Source organism: Micromys minutus (genome assembly GCF_963924665.1).
Source record: "Micromys minutus genome assembly, chromosome: 30".
Classification (NCBI taxonomy): Eukaryota; Metazoa; Chordata; class Mammalia; order Rodentia; family Muridae; genus Micromys; species Micromys minutus.
Genome location: NC_137965.1, coordinates 9,748,033 through 9,775,944, shown reverse-complemented (window position 1 = coordinate 9,775,944; position 27,912 = coordinate 9,748,033). Strand labels below are relative to the sequence as shown.

At 38.6% G+C, this 27,912-nt stretch overlaps 1 protein-coding gene across 1 annotated transcript in view; it reads right to left on the bottom strand.

The window, feature by feature from the left end:
* ADGB (androglobin) overlaps positions 1–27,912 on the bottom strand; it is a gene marked incomplete at both ends in the record, with an annotated part of 113,720 nt that overhangs the window by 73,159 nt on the left and 12,649 nt on the right. Inside the window, 7 exons of the mRNA XM_080941730.1 lie at positions 3,613–3,747; positions 8,607–8,872; positions 10,845–10,931; positions 13,329–13,468; positions 20,072–20,281; positions 20,922–20,993; positions 23,648–23,740. Of these exons, the coding sequence (XP_080797856.1) occupies positions 3,613–3,747; positions 8,607–8,872; positions 10,845–10,931; positions 13,329–13,468; positions 20,072–20,281; positions 20,922–20,993; positions 23,648–23,740 (1,003 nt within the window). The remainder of the gene's footprint in view (positions 1–3,612; positions 3,748–8,606; positions 8,873–10,844; positions 10,932–13,328; positions 13,469–20,071; positions 20,282–20,921; positions 20,994–23,647; positions 23,741–27,912) is intronic.

The following is a 27,912-nucleotide window of genomic DNA, read 5'->3' as shown; positions in this document are numbered from 1 at the left end:
TAAGCGCTGCCCTGAGTATATTACAAGCCCTATGAAATAATGGCATCATTTTTCAGGTAAGAAAACTAAACTGAAGGTAGGTTAAGAACTGTATCCAAGATGCATGTATGCAAATGTGAGAAGTAAGAGTGGAAAGATGTCTAGTCTTTCTGATAACTCCTTTTGATTGATTATTTTCTATAGCAATAGCAGAAGAGTAGGTTGACCAGAAGGCTTTTCAAGTCACTTTCCTCCAAAAGATGTTTGTAATTCCACAAGATGATGCAAAGCTCAACAACAGAGAAATTTTGCTAGAATCCTTATTATTTCTTAGTTTTATGTTATGCATGTGTGGATATGTATGTATGTGTCATGAATTAGGAAGGGGATTATGATAAAGAAGAAAGAGACATATTAAGAGATGGGTAAAGGAATAAAAGAGGATAAAGAAATATATATGCCATAGCAGGAGAAAGACTATTTGGACAAAAAAATGCAAAACAGTCAGAGGGAGCCAAGGGCGGGTCAGTGAGAGGGAGGATGAATGATACCCGTATATGACACATGTGTATGAAACTCTTGGGCATTTTAAATTCTTAGGTCAAGTTATTTGTGGCCTTCTTCTTAACCTTTTGGTTCTTTGATTGCTAACATTTTTCTGTGGTTTTTTGTTGGTTTGTTGTTAATGTGCTTTTGGAATACAGACTATTCTTGCTTTGCTCGTCGTCTTTTATTTTCAGTGACTGGCTAAGAGTAAATATTATAAATTAACACTGTGTATTAATAGCCAATCTACCATTTATTTCTGAAATAGGAAATCACAAACCACATAGCCACTTTCCAATGTATAATAACTTCGAGTTTTGTGGTGGATATCTAGGTGGATGTCAAGCTTGAGATACTTCCTTTCTCATTGCCAGCCACCCCCCCTGCTAAGTAAGGCCCACATATCTTAACCATGTCACTGGCATGCTAACCTTGGCAGAATTCTATATGTCACTAAATATTTCCAGCTGCTATAATAATCACCAAGAATCAGATAACCTTACAAATGTTTCCTTTTGTTTACAAATAGTCTTAAGTGGACATTGCAGACCCACAAGCAAACCTCCACATAGATTTTCACAGGTTTCCACTCTTTCCACCCCTGACTAGGCTCTCAACAGTGCCAGGACAACAAAGGGGGAATTGTGTATGGGAACATCTCACAACCAAGCTGGAAGTGAGGTTATCATTCAAGCTCGTGTTTCGTGGGTTACAGCCCAAGCAGAGGCTAATCTAACTTTCAACACATCTGGGGTATACAGCATAATTTGTTCTCAATCAGTGAGAGAAAAATGACAAACAATGGCAACCTCTCTCATACTCAGAAATGCCCCCTTATAACCTCACATCATCGTCACTGAGTTCTGCTCTTTTGCAATACATCTTAAGACTCTTGCTGGGTTACAAAAATCTAAGTTACCCTGTAGATAATGTAAAAGCCTGTGTCAAAACTCAAATATCTGTATTTATGGTAAATTTTGTCAGGTATTAGAAGGACTGACTTGTTCATATATTAAAGCCAGGGTCTTTTTCATTCATGTCACAATCTGAATTCAAGCTTTGTTTTATGTTACGTTTTAAACTTAGTTGGTCAGGAAACTGTTCAACATTTAAAGGTGGCACTATGAGCAGATGTTGAGGGGAAAGATAATGCCGTAGTTAGAACTGTGAACCCTGAAGTCCAACTTCCTGGACTTCCAAACACACTTTCATCTGGAGATGTTCCAAAATTCCACAGCCCATGCCAAAGGACTTCCCATCTGTGGGGACAAAGGTCTACACAGTGACGTCAATTTACCCTCTTGTTTCTTTTTATGAACGGGAACTCATATTGCAGAGTTCCCATTAGGCTGAGTCTTTAACAAGGCATAAGAAATGAGGTGTAGGTGTATGCACATGTGTACAACTGCACATGCTAAAGTTCTTGTAACCCGAAATAGATGCAGTTACCAGACAATCTGGGTCATAGTTTTCTAAAGTACTAACTTCACAGTTGTGGACAAAGCATGAAATGAAGATCCAGGGTTCTGTGAAATCAAATTTGACAAAGGTAGCTACTGTCCACCAGAGGGGGCCCTCTTCCTCTACAGTACTTAGCTAAACCATCTCTCCAAACCTCTTAGGTATGGCCAACTGCAAATGTAATAGACTATAATCAGAAATGGCCTACTATCAATAAGTTTGGCCCTTAAAGGTCTCAGCTGTAATCATCCCACGTGTTTTCCCACTTCTTTTGTTGAAATTCTTGAGCATTCACATTACTAAAGGTGTCAAAACTCTAGGATAGGCCCATGTTTTCATTAAACACAGTTTAGAAGAATTCTGGACACTCACAATAGTGTCTTAACTTCACATAACTGAAAAAATTAAATGTATTGTTTTAATCATTTGTAGGCTATATTCATGAATACATTTACTTTGAAAATAACAAGCTAGGGGTGGGGGAACCTTTAATGTCACAGAGTTTTAGCAGGTATTAGATTGCAGTAAGTATTATAGAAATGTGAGCACATACAGATGAAACTCATACATAAATATTTGTACAACTTCGGTTCCCCTTCTTTACCATAGAATTTTAAAACTATGATTGCCTTTTTATTTTAATTACAGCTATGATAAACGTTAACTTCAGAAAATTAATAAAACATAGGTCTTTTATATTAAATCTCCCATGCCTTCTTAAAGCGAGCTAAAGCATATTATATTTCTTTTGTCACATTTAATACAAATAATATAAAAATGGAGTCATTCTTTCCCATAGGAAAAAAATCTTTCCCACTGAGTCTACAAGTCAGCTATATTTTGAAAACTCATCACCTCCTATCACTAAAACAAAAGCAGTTGTTGGAACAATGTACTTTCACAATCCACTTAATGTTGCCTGCATAGGGGAAGAGGTCTAGATATTGTTAGATATTGGATTACTTATGTCAGATAATATTTTCCCGGAAGAGCTCCAGTGTTCTTTCTTGGGCATTTTTAAGAATTCAAACAGTCCTTGGAAGTAAGCAGAAGTATGACATGCAAACAGATAAATGATTGGGATTTTAATTCCTAATTCTGAGAAATCCCTTAGATGCTGCTGAGGTGGTGTGCAGAGACAGAACCTGGCTTTAGAGGAACTCCTTCCCTAGCCTGGCACTCATGTACTCCGTGTGGCTTTAGGTAGCACTCACTGCCCAAACCTCAGTCACATTCCAAACCTGAGTCACATCCCATTCATTCTTAACCTCCTTAGTTTTTTTCATTGGATTTTTTGGTTTTTTGAGACAGGGTCTCACTCTGTATCCTCAGATGGCCTGGAATGTATGTAGGGAAAAGGAAAAGGGGAAAGCAGCATTTAGCAGCATGTGGCAGCATTTGGTCCTATTTAAAGGTGAGGCTTTGTCAAGGGCACAAAAAACTTGCTCCTGTTTTTGTCTCCAACAGGTAATACATCAGTTACACAAAGGACCCGATGTTCAAGGGAAAATTGAGCATGCTTACTTAGATACTTCAAAAGAGACAATGTACCATGTCTATGCCCCAACATTTCCCATCAGCTTAGGCAGTGACAAAAGTAGTTACTGTAAGAGACTGAGAGCTTACAATCTGACAAGGACTGCATAGAGTACTGAACATCAGATGAGGGTCTCGAACCATGGAGTGAAAATTTGAATCTTTCCTTCTCCTTCTCTCCATCCTTCTTATTCTTCTTCCCAAGGTCTTTTGCATCTGCTTTCTCTGACACATTAAAAAAACATAGTAAATCTTCTATCTAGAGAACCCCAGAGTGTGTTACATATTCAGCCAGTGTGTCCTAAAGAAGGCCAAAGTATTAACACTCAAATGTCAAACTGTAGCCTTAATTTCTCCCAAGATGTAATCTCCTCTGATTAGAAATAACACAGCAAAGTGAGAGAAAACAATCCTAAAACCTAACGTGGGCTGTAAAATCTGGGCAGAATTAGTATTATATGCATGAAAACTAAGTTATTATGCATAGTTGTATGTTGTATGCAGATAGTGACTTGGATGCATGCTTGTGTGTGTGTGTGTGTGTGTGTGTGTGTGTGTGTGTGTGTGTTTGCACATGCGTGCTGGTATCTGTGAATGTGGGTGTTCTTTTCTTAGTTTCTCCCCTTTCCTTTGAGGCAGGGTCTCCCTCCCACTGAACTTGAAGCCCTTGTTTCAGCTAGATGACTCATTGGTGAATAACCATCATAAATCCTCTTGTCCCTGGCCCCAACAGCAGCCCCATGCTTTCTATGTGGATGCTTGGGGTCCAGGTTCAGATCCTAATGCTTTGTAGAAAGTACTCTTAACCAGGAAGCCATTATCTTAAGCCCTGTGGGTATATTGTACTTATATATAATCATAATTCCAGGCAATTTTCTCATTTTAAACATGGAAATAAACAAACAAAAGAGCCAGCAAAGCATGCATTGAAAGTTTCCTCCTGTCTATACAGGACCTTCCCAATCTTTTCTGCTTGGAGTCTTGAGCTCAAGGAAACACCACTTTCTTTCAGTAAAATATCCTTTAGTGAGGTTGAAATCCAGCCACACCCATAAACCAACCAACTGCCTGTTTTCAGTATGGCTTGTGCAATAAACCCTTTACTGAGCTGTTCAAACCAACTGAATTCTCACTCATGACCATAGTTCTATGAATGACTGCCTCTTTTTATTAAAAAAAAAAAAGTCAAGATCTTTTTCTGGCCTAACGAATCTCTTCAATTCTGATTGTGTGTTTAGATCTTCTGTATCAACTGTTAAATTTGTAAAACTTACTGGTCTCCTGTTCATTTCTTTTAAAAGATGTACAATTATTCAAGATGATAACCTAAACAACTTATGATGTCCCTCAGCATTGAAAATAAACCTGTCTCATAGAGTCTGAAGTATTTTTTAAATGAACATTAGACATAAAAGCAAATATGAGTGAAACTTCGAATATAGGCTGAGATATTTAACTGAGAAATTTAAGTATTAAAAGATAGATTAACAAAACTGTTATTTTGTATAAATGTCAATTTAATTTAAGCAAATTTTGTGTAGTAATATGTGATTTCATTTACACTTTTAAAGCTGAACTTTACTCTCAAATTTCCCCTATTTGGAATTCGATTTATAATATAATTCATAAAAACATGTACATAGAAAAAAATTCAGCTCTCTTAAATGTTTACCTCTAGACTACCATGTTATCTTTCATTCAATTCCATGATTTTGGAAAACCCCACTATAAACAACTTAACATCTCTCTGTTATTAGGTGATACTTTCCCTACCTAGTTCCACAAACCTCACTACACTGCTGTTAAATTTCCAGCAAGTCTCTATGTTCCAGCTCAACCTCATTTTCAGTGTATGACTAGGCTCCCTAGAAACAGAGAATATTCAAATCTTTTGTCAGGAATCCTCATCCTCTTCCAATCCAAGCTCATCTACTTACCTATCCCTATATCTGTTCACCTCATGGTCGCAATGACCTGTGCCCACCTGTTAGATTGGAGGAACCATGGCTCCCCAGAGCTAAAGAAAACTCAACAGTTCTACCCAGTGATGGAGAGGGTCCATCTTAAGTGACAGTGATGGTGTCAGCTTCCTGAGAAGGAAGGAAGAGCTGCATCTCGCCTGAGGACACCCTATAGAACTGTTGTGTACTCCCTTATTGGATTGACAAGCATGTATTCTGTATAGCACACATTAATCGCTATTAGCTTCTGAGTTATTACTGCCAAGATTCGATGCCAAGATTCTCACACAGTTGTCTGTATATTATATTTCCTCTTGCCCCTTAACTCTCTTCCACAGCTTTCCATGTGCACCAAATCCCAGGGTCTATTGGCAGCTGAAGAGGGACCTGAAGTGCACATGACAGCGTATCTCTCTAGAGTGTCCTGTATGGCGTTTCTCATTTTTGGAGAAACACCCCCTTGATTTCAGAACCAGCAGACTTACTGCCCTCTACTCCACTTCTCTGAACACTCAGAGCTCTCCATCCTCAGTTTGCCTTGGCACTAATTCTCAGATGTTTGCAGTCTCCAAGTTCCATTCCCACTGCCCTTAGACTGTCTAAGACGGTCTGTTTTTGAGCAATGTCACCCTTGTGTATCTGTGAATGCCACCTAAATGCCCGTTGGCAGTTTGAGACTAAAAGTTCATGTGATTCTCTTCAAGGCACTTCAGATTAAATATGACCAACATCCTTCTGTGGTTCCTTCCTGTAAACCTCACAGTGTATTCAGTTTAAACAACTCAGAATTACATGACTTACCCAAACCAAGTTCTGCTATTTTTTAATTAGTTTCCTTTTTCTTTTTGAAACATTCATCTTACTGGGCCTCTCCACTTTCGTTATCCCAAGATGCCACTTTATCTGGCATGAGCTGGTCCAACAGTTTCCCAACTATCTCTCTGCATTTCCCCACAACTTCTTTGCTGATGCTCTCTCAAAACTCCAAAACATTCTTCTTGGCCATGGCCAAAACCCTCCTTTGTGAAAAAGCAAATCCCACCCTGATCCCTTGTAAATTCTTACTGCCCATCAGTCCTGCTTAACAGTGAAGACCAGGACTGCAAACATGATCTAGAACTCTCTGTGGGATCACTTCTGCTTAGGTCCAGCTCTTCCTAAACCAGTTACCCTTTCAACCTTCTTCATCTGAACACAGCTCACACCAGCCCGCTCCACGTGTTTCCTGATATCTGTGCCTGTGTTCTCCTCAGCCACCAACACTCTGGCCACAGCCCTCCTCTTTCTTTGGGTTACCCCCACTCATCTTTGCACAACAGGACCTCCACACTGACTGCCATCGCCATTGCTTCCTGTATTTCCCTTCAAAGTTCTTTTTTTCTTTCTATCTTTCTTTCTTTCTTTCTTTTTTTTTTTTTAAGTTTCTGGTGAGCATAGCTTCCTTTTTGTTAGTGTTTCCTACTAGGTCATCAGATTCAGTAGGTGGCTTCTTCCACATCTGTTTCTGCTTATCAAGATTATCACCAGTTCCTAGATAATTACCAGTACTTTTATCAGCAAAGAGTATATTTGGGAGCTGGAAAGATGACTCAGCAGTTAAGAGCACTGACTGCTCTGCCAGAGGTCCTGAGTTCAAATCCCAGCAACCACATAGTGGCTCACAACTATCTGTAATGGGATCTGATACCCTCTTCTGGTTTGTCTGAAGACAGCTGCAGTGTACTCAAATAAATAAATAAATCTTTAAAAATAAGAAATCTCACTCCTGAGATTTCCAAATCCACAGTTTTCTTAAAAGAGTATATTTAGATGAATATTGATGGTTGAATGCCTGGCTTTTAATTTATGAATCATCAAAATGGACTTCTAGAAGAAAATTATTTGGGAATGTACTAAAAAATAATCTATTCGTGTTTCTTTGCTTCTTTTCATCATACCCGATATGGGTATGAATTACTCACACAGCTGATCTTGGAACATCTGAAGTAAAATTTAATGTACATTATATGGTAAGAAACACTAATAGATATGGCCTTTTATTATTGATTTTGCCTTTTCAGAGCTGGGAAGCAAACTTAAGGCATTACCTGTGCTAAGCAAGTATTACAGCACTGAGTTATATATAACCTTTGGATTCTTAAGTGTCTCACAGTAGCTCACATGGTTACCCAGGCTAGCTACAATTTGTGACCTTCCTGTCTCTCCCTCCCAGGTTAAAAATACCCTTCATAAAGAATGATTTTGAAAAAATGTTAATACTTTATAAAACATAAACACTTGAAAGAACCTTTTAAATGCTCCCAAAATATACAGAAAAACCTGAACACATCTAGTAGATTTAATTCTACTTCATAAGCAGTTTCTTCATACATGTAATTATAAGAGAGTTCAGTGAGCACAGAATAAATAATTATTTGATCAGCTTTTCATCTTGAGAATAGAAATGACTGTGTACTTTGTAAGACATAATTTAAATGTTTTTTTTTAGATTTGAACCCCCATCTTAAATTTTTAATTTATGTAACCCATGTTCATATCACATTTTCTAAAATCAGCAAGGTAAGCTTTTTGCTTTGTTGTGTGGGTCCATCCCATTCTGCACAAAAGTATAAGAAAGATGTTATTGTAGCTATTTAGACTTCAGTATCTTGTCTCTGCCTAATACAGCAGTGATGTAACATGGGCACAATTGAAAACTACCTGTACTATTTACTAAAAGGGAGGCACAAGGGCTGGAGAGATGGCTCAGTGGTTAAGAGCACTGACTGCTCTTCCAGAGGTCCTGAGTTCAATCCCCAGCAACCACATGGTGGCTCACAGCCATCTGTGGTGGGATCTGATGCCCTCTTCTGGTGTGTCTGAAAACAGCTACAGTGTATTCCTATAAATATAATAATAAATGAATATTTAAAAAAAAAAAAAAGGGAGGCACAAGACAATAATTACCTACAGGACACACTGAAAGTTCTAAAATCAAAGGCACAGTTAAGACATGGTAGCAACATCAAAAAAAAAAAAACCAAAAAACAAACAAACAACAACAACAACAAAAAACATCATTAGCTTCAACAGGGGCAGTGCAGCATCTCGATGCATGACCTGAGATGACTTCCGATGCCTTACCCTTTGCGACCCTGTCGCCTTTCTCGGGAGTCTTCAGGGTTGTAAGGGAGACTTCCTGCTTGAAGTCCTTCCCCTCCTTCATTTCCTTGCCATCTTTCACATCCTTGCCCTCTTTGACGTCCTTGCCGTCCTTGTTCTCTTTCATGGGTTCCTTCAGTTTGTTGTCTATCACTGTGACTTTGCTTTCAGAACTGAGATCTTCTGGGAGCTTAAACTCAGGCAGTATTTCCTTCAAGAGCTCCCAAACTCTGTCCGAATATGTTGGACTTAGAGGAAATGCAATTGTGTTAATCTCCGGTTGATGGTTTTCTACCTGATGTCAATATGTTATTAACAGGATAATTAACTTCTTAGTTCCCAAGACTAATTTCAATTGTTACCTTAATTTTTCATTAGAAATACTATCCACTGAGTGTCGTTTTATTGCATTTCTACTATGTACAAGGCTTTGATAATGCAGAGACAAAAACTAGTGGATAAGTCAAGCTGGCAGAGGGGGCAGGTGTGCTAAATGCATGACATGTGAAATATATACATGTGTTTATATGCTATATATGATTATATGCTATACACACATGCCATAAATGCTACACGTGTGTATATTCTATATGTATATAGAAGATATATATGTATAAGTGCATATTAGTACAAAGGCATCCTCCTGAATAGAATGTCCCAGTGATATCCTTCCCCTCCAAGAATTTTTTAAAATGGTACCAAAAGCCTTTAGCATACAATGCTCCTTCTTGGCCCTTCTCCAATTCCTGCTCTAGAATTCACTAGTACATCAAACACTTTGTGTGGGGGAACTATACTTTTTCTCACACCAATTGATCAGCTACATTAATTTCAACTAATCCTTGAAGTCAGTAGAAACATCAGTTTTAGGGACAGGGACAAGTACAGACTTCTGTTTTAAGAGCCTGAAGAATTGTTACACATTTTTTAGGAAGACTTTGAAAATATTTTACAAATTACTAATTCAGCTCACATATTCTGATTGGGGACATGCTCTCTGACAGTCATTTGGAGCCACTGCTAAGCACAGCAAACAAAGAATAACAGCTGAAGACAACTATGGCCTAAGTGGGTCTCCAAGCCACATCAGAATGACCTACACAGCAAGCTGTATTAACCTGTCCTCTCAAGCAAGGATATACACTTGTCTCCCAAAGACTGCCACCTTCAGCAACTCAATCTTTTTCCTCTGTTTTGCTTCTTCTCTAACAACACACTGTTCTTTCCTGAAGACATTGCACATACAAGCTTAGGTTCAGAACTAGCTATTTAAATAATTGGATGTCTCCAAATAACATAAAATATATTGGTCAAAAAGCTATGCTTCCTACAGAAAAGGAGGGGCTAAGCTTTGAGCACAGGACTGACAGGGTTTGCTAAGGCACAAGCGGGAGCTCAGTGGTGAATGGAGTTGCTGTGTTACTGCATGAAGGTATGTGCATGTGAACATGCCCCACAGAGCAGGGCTGTACAGTTGTCATGCACTTCCAACTCCAGCATCTGTGACTCATTGGCATGTTGAGTTGTGCTGCAAGAACCATAATTGAAGAAAGGTTTGTCTGTATCACATGTCAGATTTGCCTTCTGTGTGCTGGTGGCATAAACCTTGCAGATAGATAAGGACAAACAGATTGTGCTTGATTGCCTGTTTTATGATTCATCTGTCTTTGATTCAACAAAGAATCTAGTGTATTGTTCTGCTATATAAGGAAGAATAACTGACCCTAAAAGACATAAGGCATTTTTAAATGATACTATAAATTGCTGTGTTCTCAAACATGACCATTCTTGAACTAATCTTAAAGAACATTTTAAAGAAACATTTGAAAGAAAAAGGGTAATATGAGCAACTTAGTCTGTACTGAATAACTTAAATATACAGAAGAAAGGTTGTCAAGATAGCCAATGGTGCTTGTTGCTATGCCTGATGATCTGAATTTGATTCCTGGAACCTCTGATTTACACATGTATACCTTGGTATACCACTCCCTACACCCGTTAGATAGATAGATATATCTAGATAGATAGATAGATAGATAGATAGATAGATAGATAGATAGATAGATGATAGATAGATGGATAGACAGATAGATGATAGATAGATAGATAGATAGATAGATAGATAGATAGATAGACAAATAGATAGACAGATAGATAGATAGATAGATGGATAGACAGACAGATAAAATAGATGAATGAATATTTTTTTAAAAAACTTACTGAAGAGGGATGACTTCAGGTAACCACCCAGTAAGAGCATGGATTACTGTGAGTTCTCCTAGCTCTCTCCTTTGTGCTACATGGATGCTGGAAAAAAAATACATGTTATTACAGTTACCAACATTTGGAAACACATAGCAAAAAATAAAGAGAAGGAAGCACTCTAGAGAGCATCATAGTAATCAATGTAGGAAATCCTAGCAGCGGCACATTGCAGTGTAAGGGCATGTTATCTCACAAGATGCTTTTGTTTGTTACAAGTGCCAGAGTAGACCCAATATTGAGCTTTCAAATGTATTTTTGAAAGTATGAAGATATGATTTTTTAGGGGGTCACATTTTAGGAACAATCTCTTTGAAAGCTCTAAACTTTCCATTGATTTCCTAAACATAAAACAGACTCATTTTATAGTACAACTTGCGGTTAACTTGTTTACATAATCTGTGTGACTCTGTTCTTTTCGAAGAGGAGCAGTTTTACCATTCCAACTGCATAAGCTATATTGAGATGCCCACGAGGCTGTGTATTTAGTCTCTTGCATGGCAACTTGAGATGAGCATGAGGTATCCTTAGAGTAACTTTGACAATGGAACAGAAACCAGAAGTATCTGTCTATCCAGTGAACGAATAACCCTGGCAGTGTGATATGAAGTCAGAAGTTGATTGTTACCTAGAAACCATGCATTGCAACGGTCCTTTTGCCTACATGTGCTTTCCTTGACTGGTTAGTATGTTTACATGTTTATTAATTACTCAGCAGAGATAAATATCATAGCCCCTTCCACCCCAGAGCGGAGGCACAGTCTACCCTGTACCAGGCATGGCATTATCATTGCTGACTGACCAAGGCACATAAGCCACTGTTTATGGTTTGCACTGGCTTATTTCATGGATTATGAATTTCGATGCCTCTACATTTCTCAAAGACAGCATAAATCTGGTGTATGGTTCACTGTATCCCCTGAACACCTCCGGCAGTTTCATTTATGAGCGACTTTGCAAGCCGTGTGAAAATGATGCTCTTTCCTCTCCATATTCCTGCAAGGGTGTGTACATCACCACAGAGCATTAGGTTTCTCTGTAGAAAGTTAAACCTCACATATAAAATCATATCTAAGATGAATTCATAGAAAAAAATATAAATGATGCCATGTAAGGCAGGTTCCACTAGAAATCTTTGTTAAAAATATCCTATACTTCAATCAGTCTTTTATTTTCAAAATGGCTTTGTTTATTTTCAAAAGAATAACTTTTAGTCATGTTCTTAGTGAATTCCACTGAACCATGGCTTTACCACTGATGAAATGCTGCTCCAGCTATCCGGTCATCTCTTCAATGCCTTGCCACCCTGAATGCTCTAATTCTTAGGGACATGAAGGGCGTTATACTCATTTTTGCCAACGAGACACAAAGAGACATAATTGTCGCTGAATATGTAATAATATTTATCTACTTAAAAAAAAAACATCTGGGCAAAAGTTTTCACAAAAACTGGAAGCTGAGTGAAACACATTGTCAGAGGAATTGAGGATAGCCAAGAGACCTAAGGAAGAGGCTGGCAACCTGGTGGCTGCTTTGTTCTGTACCCTTGAGAGACTCCACACAAGGCAACCCTGCCATCTGAATGGTGTTGCTAATGCTTCTTAGAGAAGGGAGTGGCTGGGGTTCCAGCAGCAGGCTGACAGGGCTACTCAACAAGGGACTGAGCTCTATGGAGGGAGCTGTTGCTATGGCACATGGCAGGGGGTTCTGGGATCGATGCACAGTTACCATCACATCTAATTCCAGCATCGAAACCTTGTTTCTCACAGTGAGTTGTCCTGAAATGGAGAAAGACTTGTCTGTAGGACATGGCAGCTGTGCATGCTGGGTGCAAAAGTCTTGCTGGAAGACAAGTGCAAGCAGATTTCACAAATATGCTGAAAGAAATGAGTAGTTTTCATCATGATGCTATTAGGTGACCAATGGTAGCAAAAGCCTAAACAGAACTTTGGTGTCTTTTTAAGAGCTCATATCTTTTTAAGATTTATACACTATGGCCGCAAATGCAGATTCAAAAGCATTAATTAGATCTGCATATAGATTATTCGGCATTCAAATCATTTAATATTTTCTCTAAGAAACAATTTCTCTGATTAATGTGAAACATTTTCTGTGATACACATTGCACTCCTAATAAGAAAACAAAGAGTGCAAGATATATATATATATATATATATATATATATATATATATATATATATATATATATATATATATATATGCTTTTTGAGTGTGTTTTCTTGGGATGGTTTTTATTGTTTACTCAGTTAAGCCAAACTTTAAACCCATGCTGTGGTCCCATTAATTTTTATAACTGAAAGTTTACATTGAGTAGAAAGGAAGACTTCCTTGAGTTAATTTTATTAAAGGCTCTCAGCATGGATGTCGTTGCCCTTTCCCCGTTATTTTCACAGACATAAGTGATGACTTCTCATTACATACTCAACATTCGCCAGCTTAATGATAGCTTTTGACAGTAGCATGGGCCAGAGTTCAAACTCATAGGTCGTGGCTGGAAGCAATAGATTGTTATCCTCATCGAATGGCAGGAAGTCATCAACAGTTATCTTTCTCCAGCAGCCCTAAGGATGAGAAGAAAGCAATGGAGTGCCTTTAAACAAAGGAAGGATGTGTGGGATTCTCATCAGACATCACTGCGTGTTTCTCTGCTCACTTGTACCTTCGTATTAACTGATGTTAACATCATATGTGAGAAAACTGAGATACAGGTTTCAGAACTAACCGGATTGACTATTTTAGCTTCTGAAATATCTCATTATAGCATATCTTCTATAGTTCATCAATACTGCTCCCTCTTTTGGATGGTTTATGAGCATATAATGAGGTAAATATGTTTCATATTGCAGAATGAAACATGATTTAACTAAAAATAAGATCGAACATAATACACTTTGCTTACAAAAATTATATTCTAAATATATTTTAAATTCTTATAACTTTATTACTGCTGATACATACATATTATTGTGATAGAATCACAGATCACGTCTGGACAGACCAGACCAGGTCAATACAGTTCCACATGGAAGAGGTTTATTGAGGACAACAGAGACAAAGGAGAAAAAAGGGAGGGAGAGAAGGAAAAAGAGAAGTGGGTAAGAAGGGTCTGCCTTTTATTTAAACTGTGACATAACCCCTCGCAAGTAAAGGTGGGAGCTGAACCAAATGAAAGCTGGAAATGTGTGGCCATTGCTATGGCAACAAATGCCTGGGTCCCTATCCCCTTTGGGTGATGTCACCTCTAGCTAGGTTCAGAGGCAAAAAGCCAGTTCCTGATACCAACACATGTGCTTATTAATCTTATATTTCCAATCTTCATGCTTTATAATACACACACACACACACACACACACACACACACACACACACACACACACATGGATTTTTGAGACAGGGCTTATCTATGCAGGCTGTCCTAGACCAGGCTAGCCTTAAACTCACAGAGATTCCCCTGCCACTATCACCATAGTGCTGGGATTAAAAGCATGTGAGATCATTAACTGGGTAAGTAATATTTTATCAAATCAAACCATTATATGTTTAATTAAAAGCTCATAATTCACTTCGTAATTAAAAACATGAAGCAAATGATCACAAATTACTATTTGTTTGATTTAGCTTACATGCCTAGATTTCTTATAAACTCATTCTTGTGTTAACAAATATTTTTAGTAGTAGCATTAAGTAAGTGATGTCCTATAATTTTAATGACACATGGCTAGGACTATTGCTATTAAACACTTATAATCTAGTGGAGGGAAAGCCCATATATAAACAATATAAAATGTAGAATATTCAAAATATTCTAGGGCCAGAGACCAAAGGCAACTCATTTTGCTAGAGGGAAGTCACAAGAATGTGACATTCAAAATATTTTCCTTCTATGGGACTTGTAAGCTGCTATTCAATATTAGCTTACTTAGTAGCTTGTATCTGTCTTTTTGTTCCTCAATAGATAACACAGGGCAAGATAAAGTTACTGGGTAAAGGCATCCCCACCTTTAGAACTTAAAATGAAATAATAACAACAATGTATTCATGGAGAAATAGGTAGATACAAGAAGACCCACAGGAAGCAGGACAGCCTCAATGAGGTGGCTCACTTTCACTGTCAACTTCACACAGCCTAGAATTTCCTGGAAAAAGGGTCTTGGTGAGGGGCTCTCTAGATCAGGCAGGCCTGGGAAAGACTTTGATTTAATTGATTTGGTTGAGGTTGAAATATCCAGCCTGAGAGTGGGAAGTGCTATTCCCTAGGTTGGACCCTAGACTATGAATAGAGACATCTAGCTGCACATGAAACCTGGTTACATTTCCTCCTTTCAGATCCTGAATATGGGTGTGGCATGACTGGCTGCTTTGGGTACCTGCCTTGGCTTTTCTCCACTGGCAAACTATAATCTCTAAAAACTCTCAGGCAAGTAAGCCCTTTGTCCCCCATGTTGCTTTTTGTCACGATAATTTATTAAAGCAACAGAAATGAAGTCTTGCATCGAGACAGAAAGTGATCACTAATAGTGCCATGGGGACAGTGTGTAGTCATCATCGCAGAGTACAAAGTCTCTGTTTTCAGTGATGAGACACTCTGGAAATAAGGAGTGACCATTTTCACAAACTGTGAAAATATTGAACACAACTTAATTGTGCCGTTAAAAGGTTAAAACAATGTGTTAAAATTGACATATTTTGCCAATAAAAAATAGCCATGATAGGTCTTCTGTCACATTTCAATTGCAAACCATATAATGATGTGGCCAACTGGATTCCCATGAAACAAGAATTTTTAACAATCCTCACTAATTATACTGAAATAAAAAGTGTTTTGACAAAATACAACACAATGTCATGCTAAAAGTCTTAGAGAGACTGGGAAAACATGACACATACCTAGACACAATAAAGGCACTCTACAGCAAGCCAATAGCCAGCATAAAATTAAATGGACAGAAACTTAAACAGTTCTGGTAAGATCAGGGATAAGACAAGGCTGTCCACTCTCCCCCATCTCTTCAATACAGTACTGAAAGTCCTTGCTAGAGTAAAAGGCTATTCTTTCTGAAGAGGAAGTGGAGTGGGCATGGATCCTGGGGAGAAACAAGCTCCTCTTGAAGAGAAACTTGACTTGTAACTAAAAAGGAAAAGTTCCCCTATAATATGATCTATCTGGATACCATGGTGTTTAGGAAGTAAAAAACATATTTTTAAACTAACTAATTAAATATTAAAATAATTGGGACTTCGTGAAACTGAAAGCTTCTCTAAGGCAAAGGACACTGTCAATAGGACAAAATGACAGTCTACAAATTGGGGAAAGATCATCAGCAACACTACATCTGACAGGGGGAAAGGCTAATATCCAAAATATGTAAAGAACTCAAGAAGTTAGATGCCAACAGACCAAATCACCTGAAAAAAATGGGGTACAGAGCTAAACAGAGAGTTCTCAATCTTGCAAATCTCCAATGGCCAAGATGTATTTTTAAAAAAATGTTTGACATCCTCAAGTCAGCACAAGAATGGAAATCAAAATGACCCTGAGATTCCATCCCATACCCATCAGAATGGATAAGATAAAAAGTGACAGCCTGTGTTGGTGAGGATGTGGAGTAAGGTGAACACTTCTCCATTGCTGATGGGAGTGCAAACTTGTACAACCACTCTGAAAATCAAATTTGATGTTTCTCAGAAATTTGGGAATAGAGCTACCCTAAGACCTCGGCATATACCCAAAAGTTGTTCTACCAAAACACAAGGACACTTGATCAAACTATATTCAAAACAGATTTATTCTTAATATCCAGAAACTGAAAACAACCTAGATGTCCCTCAACTAAAGAAGAGATTTTTTTTTAATGTGGTTTGTTTACACAATGGAATACAACTCAGTTATTAAAATCAAGGGCATCATGAAACTTGCAGGCAAATGGATAGAACAAGAAAATACCCTTCGTGAGGTAACCCAGACCCAAAAGAACATGGTATTCACTTACAAGTGAATATTAATCATAAAGCACAGGATATCCACTAGATCCACTATAATCTACAGACTCAAAGAAGCCAACTAACAGAGGGGGACCCAAGGGAAGATGCTCAAATCTCTTAGAAAGGGAAATAAAATAGACATTGGAGGGAAATGGGAAGAGGAAAGTGGGTAGGAGAGGGAAGGGAAGAGTAATGTGGCAGAGGGATCACATATAGGGAGACTGCAAACAATACTGTGTTTTGTTTGCAGACAGGACCCTAGCGTAACTGTCCTCTGTGAGGCTCTAACCAGCAGCTGACTCAAACAAATGTCACAGATTTTTTTGTCATAGGCAAATATTAGACAAAGCTTGGGGAGACATGTGGAGGACTTGGGGGATGGATTGAGGGAACCACAGGGGATAGGAACTCCCGAAAAAGACCAGCAGAGCCAACTAACATGGACTCCTGGGAGCTCCCAGAGACTGAACCACCAACCAAAGAACATACATAGGCTGGACCTAGGTCCTCTGCACAGATGTGCAGCTTTGTCTTCATGTGGGTCCCATGATAACCGGAGTCGTGGTTACCCCTCACTCTGTTTTCTGCCAGTTTCCCTAACTGGGATGCCTTGTCTGGCCTCAGTGGGAGAAAGTGCCTAATCCTGCAGTAATGTGATGTGCCAAGGTGAGTGGGATACCTAGAAGGGGCCTCCATCCTCTAAGAGGAGGAGAAGAAGAGGGGTAGGAATGGGGCTTTGGGAAGGACTGAAAAGAAAGGAGCCATGATCAGGATGTTAAATAAATAAATAAATAAATAAATAAATAAATAAATAAATAAATAAATACACGAATAAATAAATACATGAATAAATAAATACACAAATAAATAAATACACAAATAAATAAAAAGAAATATACACAAATCATGACTGTGATTGCCTAAATATGCTAATATTACAAAGAACTCAAAATTTCCATCTTGAACATGTTAACAGTCTTTGAATTTGCCTGGTAACGCATATAAAATAATTACAGAATGAAGGATAGCATATCCTTGGGGAATACAGTAAGTAACTTAGGACTAGAAAAAGATTTCACCATTGCCCTTGTTTTGCATCTTGAAAGCAGGGCTCAGTACATTTAATTAACAGAGACAGCATACAGAATTCATTGTAAAAAGGAGGACTGTGAGTGTCGCTTGATGGCTCATACCAGCTATTCCCTCAGATGGGAGGTGAGAACAGGACAGCTCAAGGCCGTCCTACAATGTGAGTTCAACGCCAGTCAGTGCACATGAGACCCAGTCTCAAACCTGACACAGCAGAAAATAAAACACCATTGCAGCCTCTGCTCCTGGAGCATGAAAAACAGAGTTGGGAAGTACCCAAGCATTTTGCTGTAACCCCACGGCCCTAGAACCTTTATGCGAAATAAAAACAAAAATTATTTTTCACATGAATACATGGATAACAACCAGGATAAATTGTTGGTCTCAGTGTATGTGTTATCTGGTTGTTGGAGGCACGTGAGAATGCAGAGGGAGGCTGGCCACCGCATTCTGTGCTTCGAGTGGGAAGCAATAGCTGAATTGCTTCTTTCTCTCCTCTTGGGAGCCAGAGCGATGTGGAAATGAGGAGGTACTTGGAAAGATGCTGTGTGTTTGCAGCCTGTCAGTATAGCCAGATGGAAGGGGAAACCAATCTCTGCCCTTCATACACAGTTCCAGTGTTATCCAATGTGTATGCTGTCTGACGGATGCCACAGAAACTTCTACAACAAGGTGAGAATCCAGACTGAACACATGAACACTTTCCCTGGAAATATTGTGATATGAGAATCACAATTAATTACTTAATGTTACAGTACCAGGGATCAGAAAGATTAGACAGAGAACTGTACAATCAGGCAAACACTCTACCATTTGGCTCACATGCTTGACTCTGTGTGTGTGTGTGTGTGTGTGTGTGTGTGTGTGTGTGTATGTGTGTGTGTGTATGTGTTTGTGTGTGTGTGTGTGTGTGTGTATGTGTGTGTATGTGTGTGTATGTGTGTGTGTATGTGTGTGTATGTGTGTATATGTGTGTGTGTATGTGTGTGTATGTGTGTGTGTATGTGTGTTTATGTATGTATGTGTGTGTGTGTGTTTTCATTGTTTTAACTTTTTATTTTGATAAAGGGTCCATGAAATTGCCTACAATAGCTTTGTACCTACTCTGTAGCCCAGAAAGTTTTTGAAGTTCAGAATCTCCAGCTTTAGCCTCTGGAGTTTTGGAGCATGTATTACTAAAGGCAATTAAAAAGAAATCAGAATTTTAAACATTAAAGGCCCTGAGGAAATGTTTTGCCTCTAAGAAAACGTCATAAGGAAAGAGGCTCTGAGAGACCTGTGTAAAGAAGGAAAAGAATCCCCATTACAAGAGCAGAAAATGAAATTATTCTACAGTAGACAGAAAGCATTACAGCGGAGGAAAGAGAAGGGAGAGGAGGACCAGCAATGGACGGCCAAACCACATCTGCAGCAGATCACAGCAGTGGACTGGACGGCCAAAGCACATCTGCAGCAGATCACGCTGACAGAGGAAGGTAGCCAGGTTTATTTTTAGAAGTAAGTTTGTTTTCTAAATCTTTGAAGGATCGACAAGTGTATGTAGTGTATCAGAACTAAAGAAGAACTTTCAAAATCAACAAACATAGGAGGTTTGTGTCTGGGAAGGGTCAAGAATAAGGGGGTAGGGAGAGTATCTTGTCTGAAAGAATTTACTTAAATTCTTTACTGATAGCAATGCACACATATGTGGGTGTGCATGGAATCATTCTAGATGGAGGTTGCTTCAAAAGAGAGAAATTCTTCCCCCAGCTGAGAGACCACTCTTTTCTATCAACTGCAAAACCAAGTGGCTACCATGCTGGCAAAAAATAACCCATATGGAAATTGCTGAGTTTCAGTGATTGCCTGTGAATAGCACCCCTGCAAGCACTCTTTGGATGAGACCACTGAGGAATCACTGGAAATCACCGAACTCTACCTTTAGTCTGGCTGCCCAGCCAAAAGTTTCCCATAGAAGGCTAACTTTCTATGGGAAAAAAAAAAATCCAAGATTGCCTGAGAGAACTAAATACAGTGGTTTATTTGTATTCTGAGTTCTTATGTTAACAGGAAGGACAAATTAATTCAAATTTACAGTGGCTTGAATGACTTACCATCCAGTACAGCTTTATGACATACTTCCCGTAGCTGTTGAACAAAGGCATGTGACCCTTCACGGCCTTGCAGAGAGAGTATATGTGTTCCCAGGGTTTCCAGAGCAGAGCAGGAAGCTCTCCCGTGTTTCCCTTATAGTAATTGCTCAGTACCCCACCATTGAATATCTTCCACACCGCATAGATCTCGCTGATAATCCACCTCATAAGCTGAATACAAAACATTGATTGAATTCATAGGCTATTATAAAATGATACAACCATTTTAAGTGAAATATGATAAGAAATATGTTTCTAAGAGTGATAATAAATTTTATATACAGTATATATTCATATTTTGATTTCTGAATTACAGAATAAAAATCAGTAGGTCTTGATTTTGTTTTCATAATATGCCATAATATCATAAATTAAAAGACCCAAAAATGTTGACTTTACATTGATTTTGAGTTAGCAGAGTGTGTGCATGTGTGTATGTATATATACATGTATACATACACACATGCACACATACATACATCATGCATGCACACATCTATGTGAGGTGGGGAACATCTAACTGCTTCAGAGAACACTAAGAATTTTTAGACAAAAGTAAGCTAAAATGGTTGATTATGTGTTCCCACCATACAAAAAACATTTTTAATTTGATGAGTAGTCCATGCTATATATTGAATCACTAAGATATAAATTTTTAATTGATAGCTACACTTCAAATGATTTGGGGAAAAAAAAAAACAGTCATTTGTACAACTCAACAGGGAACAAGGGTGAATGCCAAGGGCTGTCCAGGAGACTGGCCAGGAAGCCATTCCTCAGCAGGGACAGTGGGCCCCATGGCTCTACTTACCTCACTGCACAGTAAATGTTCGTTTGGTGAAAACAAGTCAAATGTGATTTCATTTTTCACAACTACAGGAGTCTGAAATTAAAAAAAAGACATTTATTTGAATAAAAAAAGTAAAAGAAACCTAAGTTATTAAAAGACAGTTTCATGAGAGAACTAGTCTTTCCCAGAGAAGAGCACACCAATTGATTTATCTAATGTCAACAATCCTGAATGATACAATCCACTCCAGAATCTTACAGACCACCACACTCTACTCAGCCAATGAAAAGTGTATTAGGTCCTCCAGTAGGCTACAGAAAATAGGCTAGTGCCTGGGAAAACTCTTGGCAGCCAGAAAGAGCAGGATTAGGGTCTTTAAAGTCAAAGGCTGAGATTACATCACACCAGGTGGAGCAGGGCTTTTACTACTTAACCTTTGAACTTGTAAAACACCAACAAGGCCAGAGGAGTCAAACCATGTGTACACACCAAGACCCCTTCTCCACAGGGAACCAAGGCCCTTTTTGGTGTTGTAAAAAATAATCACCACCACTCCCATACCCCCCACCCCCCATCAAGAGTACTGAACAGTCATTTATTTACAGGCAATATAATAATATTATATAATAATAAATGGGTGCCCAGGATAGAGGTAGAGGCAATCTGACTGTTCTTAAACTGTTTCACTGAGAAGCGTACCCAGGAGTAGCATTATTCAGACTCAGCACATTATATTTAAAAATGTACATGTGTATGCATATATGCATACATATATATATATATATGCATATAACAGCAATCAATAAGAGGAGTATGGAAGTGTTTACAGAAAGGAAAGGGAAGGGTCAACTGTTGCAATTAAAAAGAGAGAGGGGGGAGGGGTTAGTTTTATAAGACAGTTAGAAAGGGAGGTGTCATAGACCAAACCTCATATCAAGTCTTGGATTTATGAGATACTTTGTCACTGTTTTAACCTTACTTATGAGTATATTTAATGGTTCTGACTGAGAATCTATACAACAAATCTTGAAATCCTATGGAGATTTTTTCCTAGTTGTATTTTCACCTCTTGGTGTCCTGTGCCACCCATTCTCAGATGGTCCATCCGGAAAAGAACCTTTGCGGAGGACAGGTAGCAGTGTGCAGCTAATGACCTGCTGTGAGGCATTCGGGTGGAGAGGTCACCAGCCAAGACTGCATTTATGCTTAATACTAAAAATAGAGGAGATCATTTACAAAACACCTATTTATTCAATTTATAAAGCCATTCGTGTCGGGAAGCATCAATGATTAGTTTACAGAGAGCAGACTAACAATTATTTAAAATTCTATCACTTTCAGGTGCATCATGTAGTCAGTGGAGATTTATATTCCTGTCAATGTTGCCCGGTATTGACATTGATTTAGAAGTATGTTTTGTGCATAATGGTCTCATTTGAAATGTCTTACAAGGCAGCATTCAAAAGACACTGTTGTTTTAGTAAATCACTCAATATAGATACAGCTTTTTTCCAATTAGTAAGAGGACCGAATTGCATTTTCCTGCATTAGTAGCAACTCTCATGGAGGCTAACACTTAGAAGAACAAAAACCGCGTTGTATGGAAACAGAGACTCAATAGACTACCAATGCACAGAAAGAATCGGCTCCATTACTACGACTTGACTGGTACTAATTAATTTACCCTACTGGTGTTCTAGACATTCAATGAAAACAGTAAGGAATTCAGCAAGGGAAAAAGCATTAGTGATAATTAAAACCCTAGAGACAAGAAATACACTCAAATGAATATTGCTATTAAGATGTTTGACTAGAGCAGCTAAAGTCTTGAGGTGTGTGAGAGCTGCTTAGAACAGAGGTGTCTCCACAAAGAAATGATTGCAGTGGTTGAGCATAGAATCTGAAAGGGAAGATAAGCTTCAGAAGATGCTGGGAGGATCCCTGGAAGATGGGAACCCATGTGCAAACCTCTTGGCCTGGAAAATTAATTCCAATAGACACTGGAGGAAACAAACCTTCACACCCTGTGAGTTCATGCTGAGATACAGAATGTGCCAGTTAGAAATAGCCAGTGATGTTGAGTAACATTTTGGGCTATCATTTGGCATCTTGGATAGAAAGTGAAAAACTCAAATCTGTAAACAAAAACAGAATAATCTCCTTGACATCTATACAAGATTTTATTCTGCATGAGTGTGTGTGTGTGTGTGTGTGTGTGTGTGTGTGTGTGAGAGAGAGAGAGAGAGAGAGAGAGAGAGAGAGAGCTTGTGTCCATGTGTGTATGCTTTAACACTTGGGTGGTTTATGTAGAGGCAATAGGCAACCTAGTGTGTCTTCCTGAGTCACTGTATACTCTGGGTTTTGAGTCATGATTTTTATCTGACATTCACTAATTTAGGTGGCTGGTTAGCTGGTGAGCCCCAGAGATTAGCAAGAGTATCCATCTCTAATGCACTAGTTACCAGCATATGCTGCCACATCTGGCTTTCTAAACAGGTTCAGGGATTGAACTCATGTCCTCACAGAAAGCACCTGATCAACTAAGCATCTTCATAGTCCGCTCGATAAAGGAATTTAAATACACCGATGAATAGTAACTTCTGAGTTTAAGGCCAAGGGGCCATTTCTTTTGCTCTAAACCACAGGGAAAGTATATAAATTACTTGAGGACAGAAAACTTTGGTCAATGAGATATTCCATCCTAGTGGGTAATATATATTTCATTCAACAGTGAACATAATTCTTACTCGGCTAAAGATAAAATCTTGTGGACGTTTCCAGGAAAAGACTTTCAATGACTGTGGTAATTCAATCTTTCCTTCAGGGTCTTCAAAAAAGTGCTAGGTAAAGAAAGAAAAATTTAAATAGAACGTTATTATGTGGCTTTATTTTAATAAAATATAATCTTAATAATAACCAACTAATATAAATATTAGATCAACATAGAAGTATTTTTAGAATATTATGTGTGTAATCTGTCTTCAGAAATACCTAGTGGAATATTTAAATACTGAAATTTAGGGGAGAAAACAGGCTACCTGCAGACCTTCATCTCTCAGGCCTCCAAATCTAACCCACAAGTCTCGTCCCCAACACTCCAGCACACCTCATGCTTTGGCCTCTGCTTACCCTTTGTCCCCGTTTTCAGGGGAGCAAGCAGACCCTGGTAAAACATCCTTCTCCCCTTGCTCTTGTGGATCCCGCAGCCCCTCCTCCTAGCCCATTGCTATCCCTAAATGTCAGCTACTAATACCTAAGAACACCTTTTCCTAGTGGCCATGTCTATCAGAATTCCTGAGGAATTTCCTTTCAGGCCACAGCCATCTGCCATGCACTTCTAAGAACCTGGGAGTACAACAGAAACCAACAAATAAAACCCCAGCTGGACAAAGAAAAGACCAGATATCTGCATTTAGAGTTACAATAGTCCCAAACCCATATGCCTAGACACTGGCATAAAAACACAGTAACAGCCAGGACAATATGTCTCCACTAGAGCCCAGGAACTCCACATCAGTAGGCTCTGAGTATTGTAACATAGCTGAAGCACAAGACAAAGGCCTTTAAATAAACCTTGTGAACATGATAAAGATTCTTAAAAAGGAAACAAAACAAATCTCTTGACAAAATCTATCCATACACAAACAAATAGTAGAAGGAAATGAATAAAACAGTTTATGACCCAAAATAGAAACAGAATTAATAAAGAAAATCTATATTATAGAAATATGGAAAAAAAAAATTAGGAGCTCAAACAGGAACTTCAGAGGCAAGCCTAACCAACAGAATACAAAAGGTGGAAGAGGAGAATCTCAGGCAATGAATTCGCCACAGAAAAAATGAATAAGGCTGTTAAAGAAAAGGTTAAATCTAAAAAATTTCTGGCACAAAACATCCAGAAAATCTGAGACATTACAAAAAGATCAATTCTAAGGATATAATGAATAAAGGAAAAAGAAGAAACCTAGAAAATAATTTTTAAAAAATTATAGAAGATACTTTGCCAAACCTAAAAAAAGAGATGCCTAAAAGCTACAAGAAACACAAAGAGCATCAAATTGACTGGACCGGAAAAGAAAGTCTCCTCGAAATACATTAAAAACACAAAATGAACAGAACAAAGAAAGAATATTAAAAGCTACAAGGGAAAATGGCCAAGTATCTTATAAAGGTAGACCTATTAGAATTACATCTGACTTCTCAACAGAGAATTTTAAACCTAAAAGGGTGTGGATCAATGTTCTACTGGCTCCAAAAGACCATAGATATCAGCCCAGACTAATATACCCAGCAAAACTTTCAGTCCCAATAAATAGAAATATAAAGCTGTCTCCTGAGAGGCTCTGCCAGAGCATGACAAATACAGATGAGGATGCTCATAGCCAACAACTGGACTGAGCATGGGGACCCCAATGGAGCAGTTAGAGAAAGGACTGAAGGAGCTGAAGGGGTTTGCAACCCCCTAAGAAGACCAACATTATCAACCAACCAGACCCCTTCCCTCCCAGAGCACCCAGGGACTAAACCACCAACCAATGAGTACACATGGAAAGAACCATGGCTCCAGCTACATATGTAGCAGAGGATGGCCTTGTCAGGTATCAATGGGAGGAGAGGCCCTGGTTCTGTGAAGGTTGAATGCCCCAGGGTAGGAGAATGCCAGGGTGGGAGTGAGTGAGTGGGAGACCTCATGAAACTCTGAGGCTTCTGTGTGACAAAGGACACTGTCATTCAGGCAGAATGGCACCCTACAGAATGTGGATTTTTTTTTCCCAATAGGCTGAGAGAGGGCAATATCCAAAATATATACAGAACTCAAAAGAGAAAAGAAAAGACAAAAGTTATCAAGAAAACAACACCATTAAAATAAAATGGACTTTAGATATAAACAGAGAATTCTCAAAAGAGGAAACTCAAATGTCTGAGAAACTCTTAAAGGAATGTTTAACATCCTCAGATACCAGGTAAATACAAATCAATACCACTTTGATATTCTATCTTACATCCTCAAGAATGGTCAAATGCCAAAGGTGCTAGTGTCTCTGGTACAGGTTGGTACTGTCCCCCAACCAAATACCTACTCAGTCACAAACTTTTATCTACCACAGTGGACAGCCTGGAAGTTCTGCCATTTACTAGGGCAAGGAGGCCACAAAGCTTGTAGGAGCATCAACCAATATCTGAATTGACTTAAGGCCCACTCCACAATATGGATCCCTTCCCCAACACTGCTTGGATGATCAAAAACCTGAGACTAGGTAGCCCAAGGCATAGTATAAAACTAAACACCACTGTGCTAAAGAAAAATAAAGACAATGAAATGACTCCTAATAATATTCTGCTATACTTCTAGAGCAGTGCCTAGCTTAGCCATCATCAGAAACTTTATTCTGGAGCACATGGGAACAAATACGGAGATTACAGCCAGACATTATGCAGATAGTGAGAGACCTGGAACACTCAGCCTAAACAGGAAGTCTCCACCAAATCCCAACCCTCAGGGCTCAGGGAACCCTGAGGAAGAGAGTCAGTGAGAGGGTAACCAGAAAGGGATAGAAGATACCAAGAAAACAAGGTCTTCTAAATCACTGTGAACAGAGCTCCTGTGAACTCAGAGACTGAAGCATGCAGAGGGCCTGTAAGGTGCCGTAGAGATGAAAGGAGAAATGAAAACCCAGAAACAATGGCCAACTGAGGACCACTTACAGATGGAAAGCTAGATTCCTCCAAGGAAGTCACACAGTTTGTTCCTGTTGGCAGTAGGTGGCCAACAGAAAATGAACCCAAAGACATCTTTAGAGGTTCCTTGTTTTACAATGACTTTTCAATTTTTATCATTTTATTATTTGTGTGTATATGTATATATATATACACACACATATATATGCATATATGTGTATGTATATGCATATATATGTATGTATATATATTCTTTTCTCTTATTACCCTACAGATCTTTTGCATATATATTGTGGTTTTCAGTGTAGTGTTTTAAGGGGATTCCTAGGTGTGCAAACAAATGGGTCTGTTTCTTGTGCCTTCTGGTGGGTTCTTCTCCTTCTGTTTAGTTTGTCTAATTCTGTTGTATTAGTTTGTTGTATATTACTATAGTCTAGTTCGTTTTAATGTTATCCCTTAGAAGCGTGCTTGCTTTCCAATGAGAGAGAACCTGGGTGGATCCAGACAGGAAGTATGGAAAACTAAGATAAGAAAAACCGTGAGCAAAGTACACTAGGTGACAAAAATTGTTTTCAATAAAAGGATAATAAGGGCGGGGGGGGGGTCGACATGTGTCGACAGAACTTTAATTGTCAAGTTTGATTACGGAACATTGACAAGATTCACTTAATACCATTTGGCAAACTTTCTTGAAATGCGTACAAAATGACCAGAATGATTAGATCGGCCTATGGTGTCTTTATTTGCATAGAATAATCTCAAATGATAAATATTAACATTTAAATTCTGTTAACGTGGTGCAGAGTCTCAGTGACTGGACCACAAACAATATTTAATCAAGGTAAGTAATTACTTTAATGGCCAAACCACCAATGTGCTAGCCAAAGCATTCTTAGCACCCTACCTAAAATGACTGGACCTTTCAGACTCAAAGGGCCTGTGAACCCTTTATGGTCAGATTAAGATGAGACATTATAATGCTCAAATGCAAACTAAAGCGTGTGGGGATCTGTTGTTTGCTTATGTATGGATATGTGTCTCTGTGTGACTGTCTTTCAGATTGTACAGCAGTAGGCTAGATTGGGCAAATCCACAGTTAAGCAATGGAGATGTGTAGCAATCTGATGGGTCAATCCAAGGTGTGAAGAAACTCTGAGGAGGAGAGGGCAAAGGTGCTTGAAAACTCTCACAGGGACATTTAACAAATAGTCTTTTAGGAGCTCAGGGCGTCTTTATCGAGACAGTGAAAAACCAACCACTTGCTGATGAGATTCTAGGGTGTATCTATGGATAAAACACAAATCTGTTTGGAAGATGGGAGGGAAATAGAGAA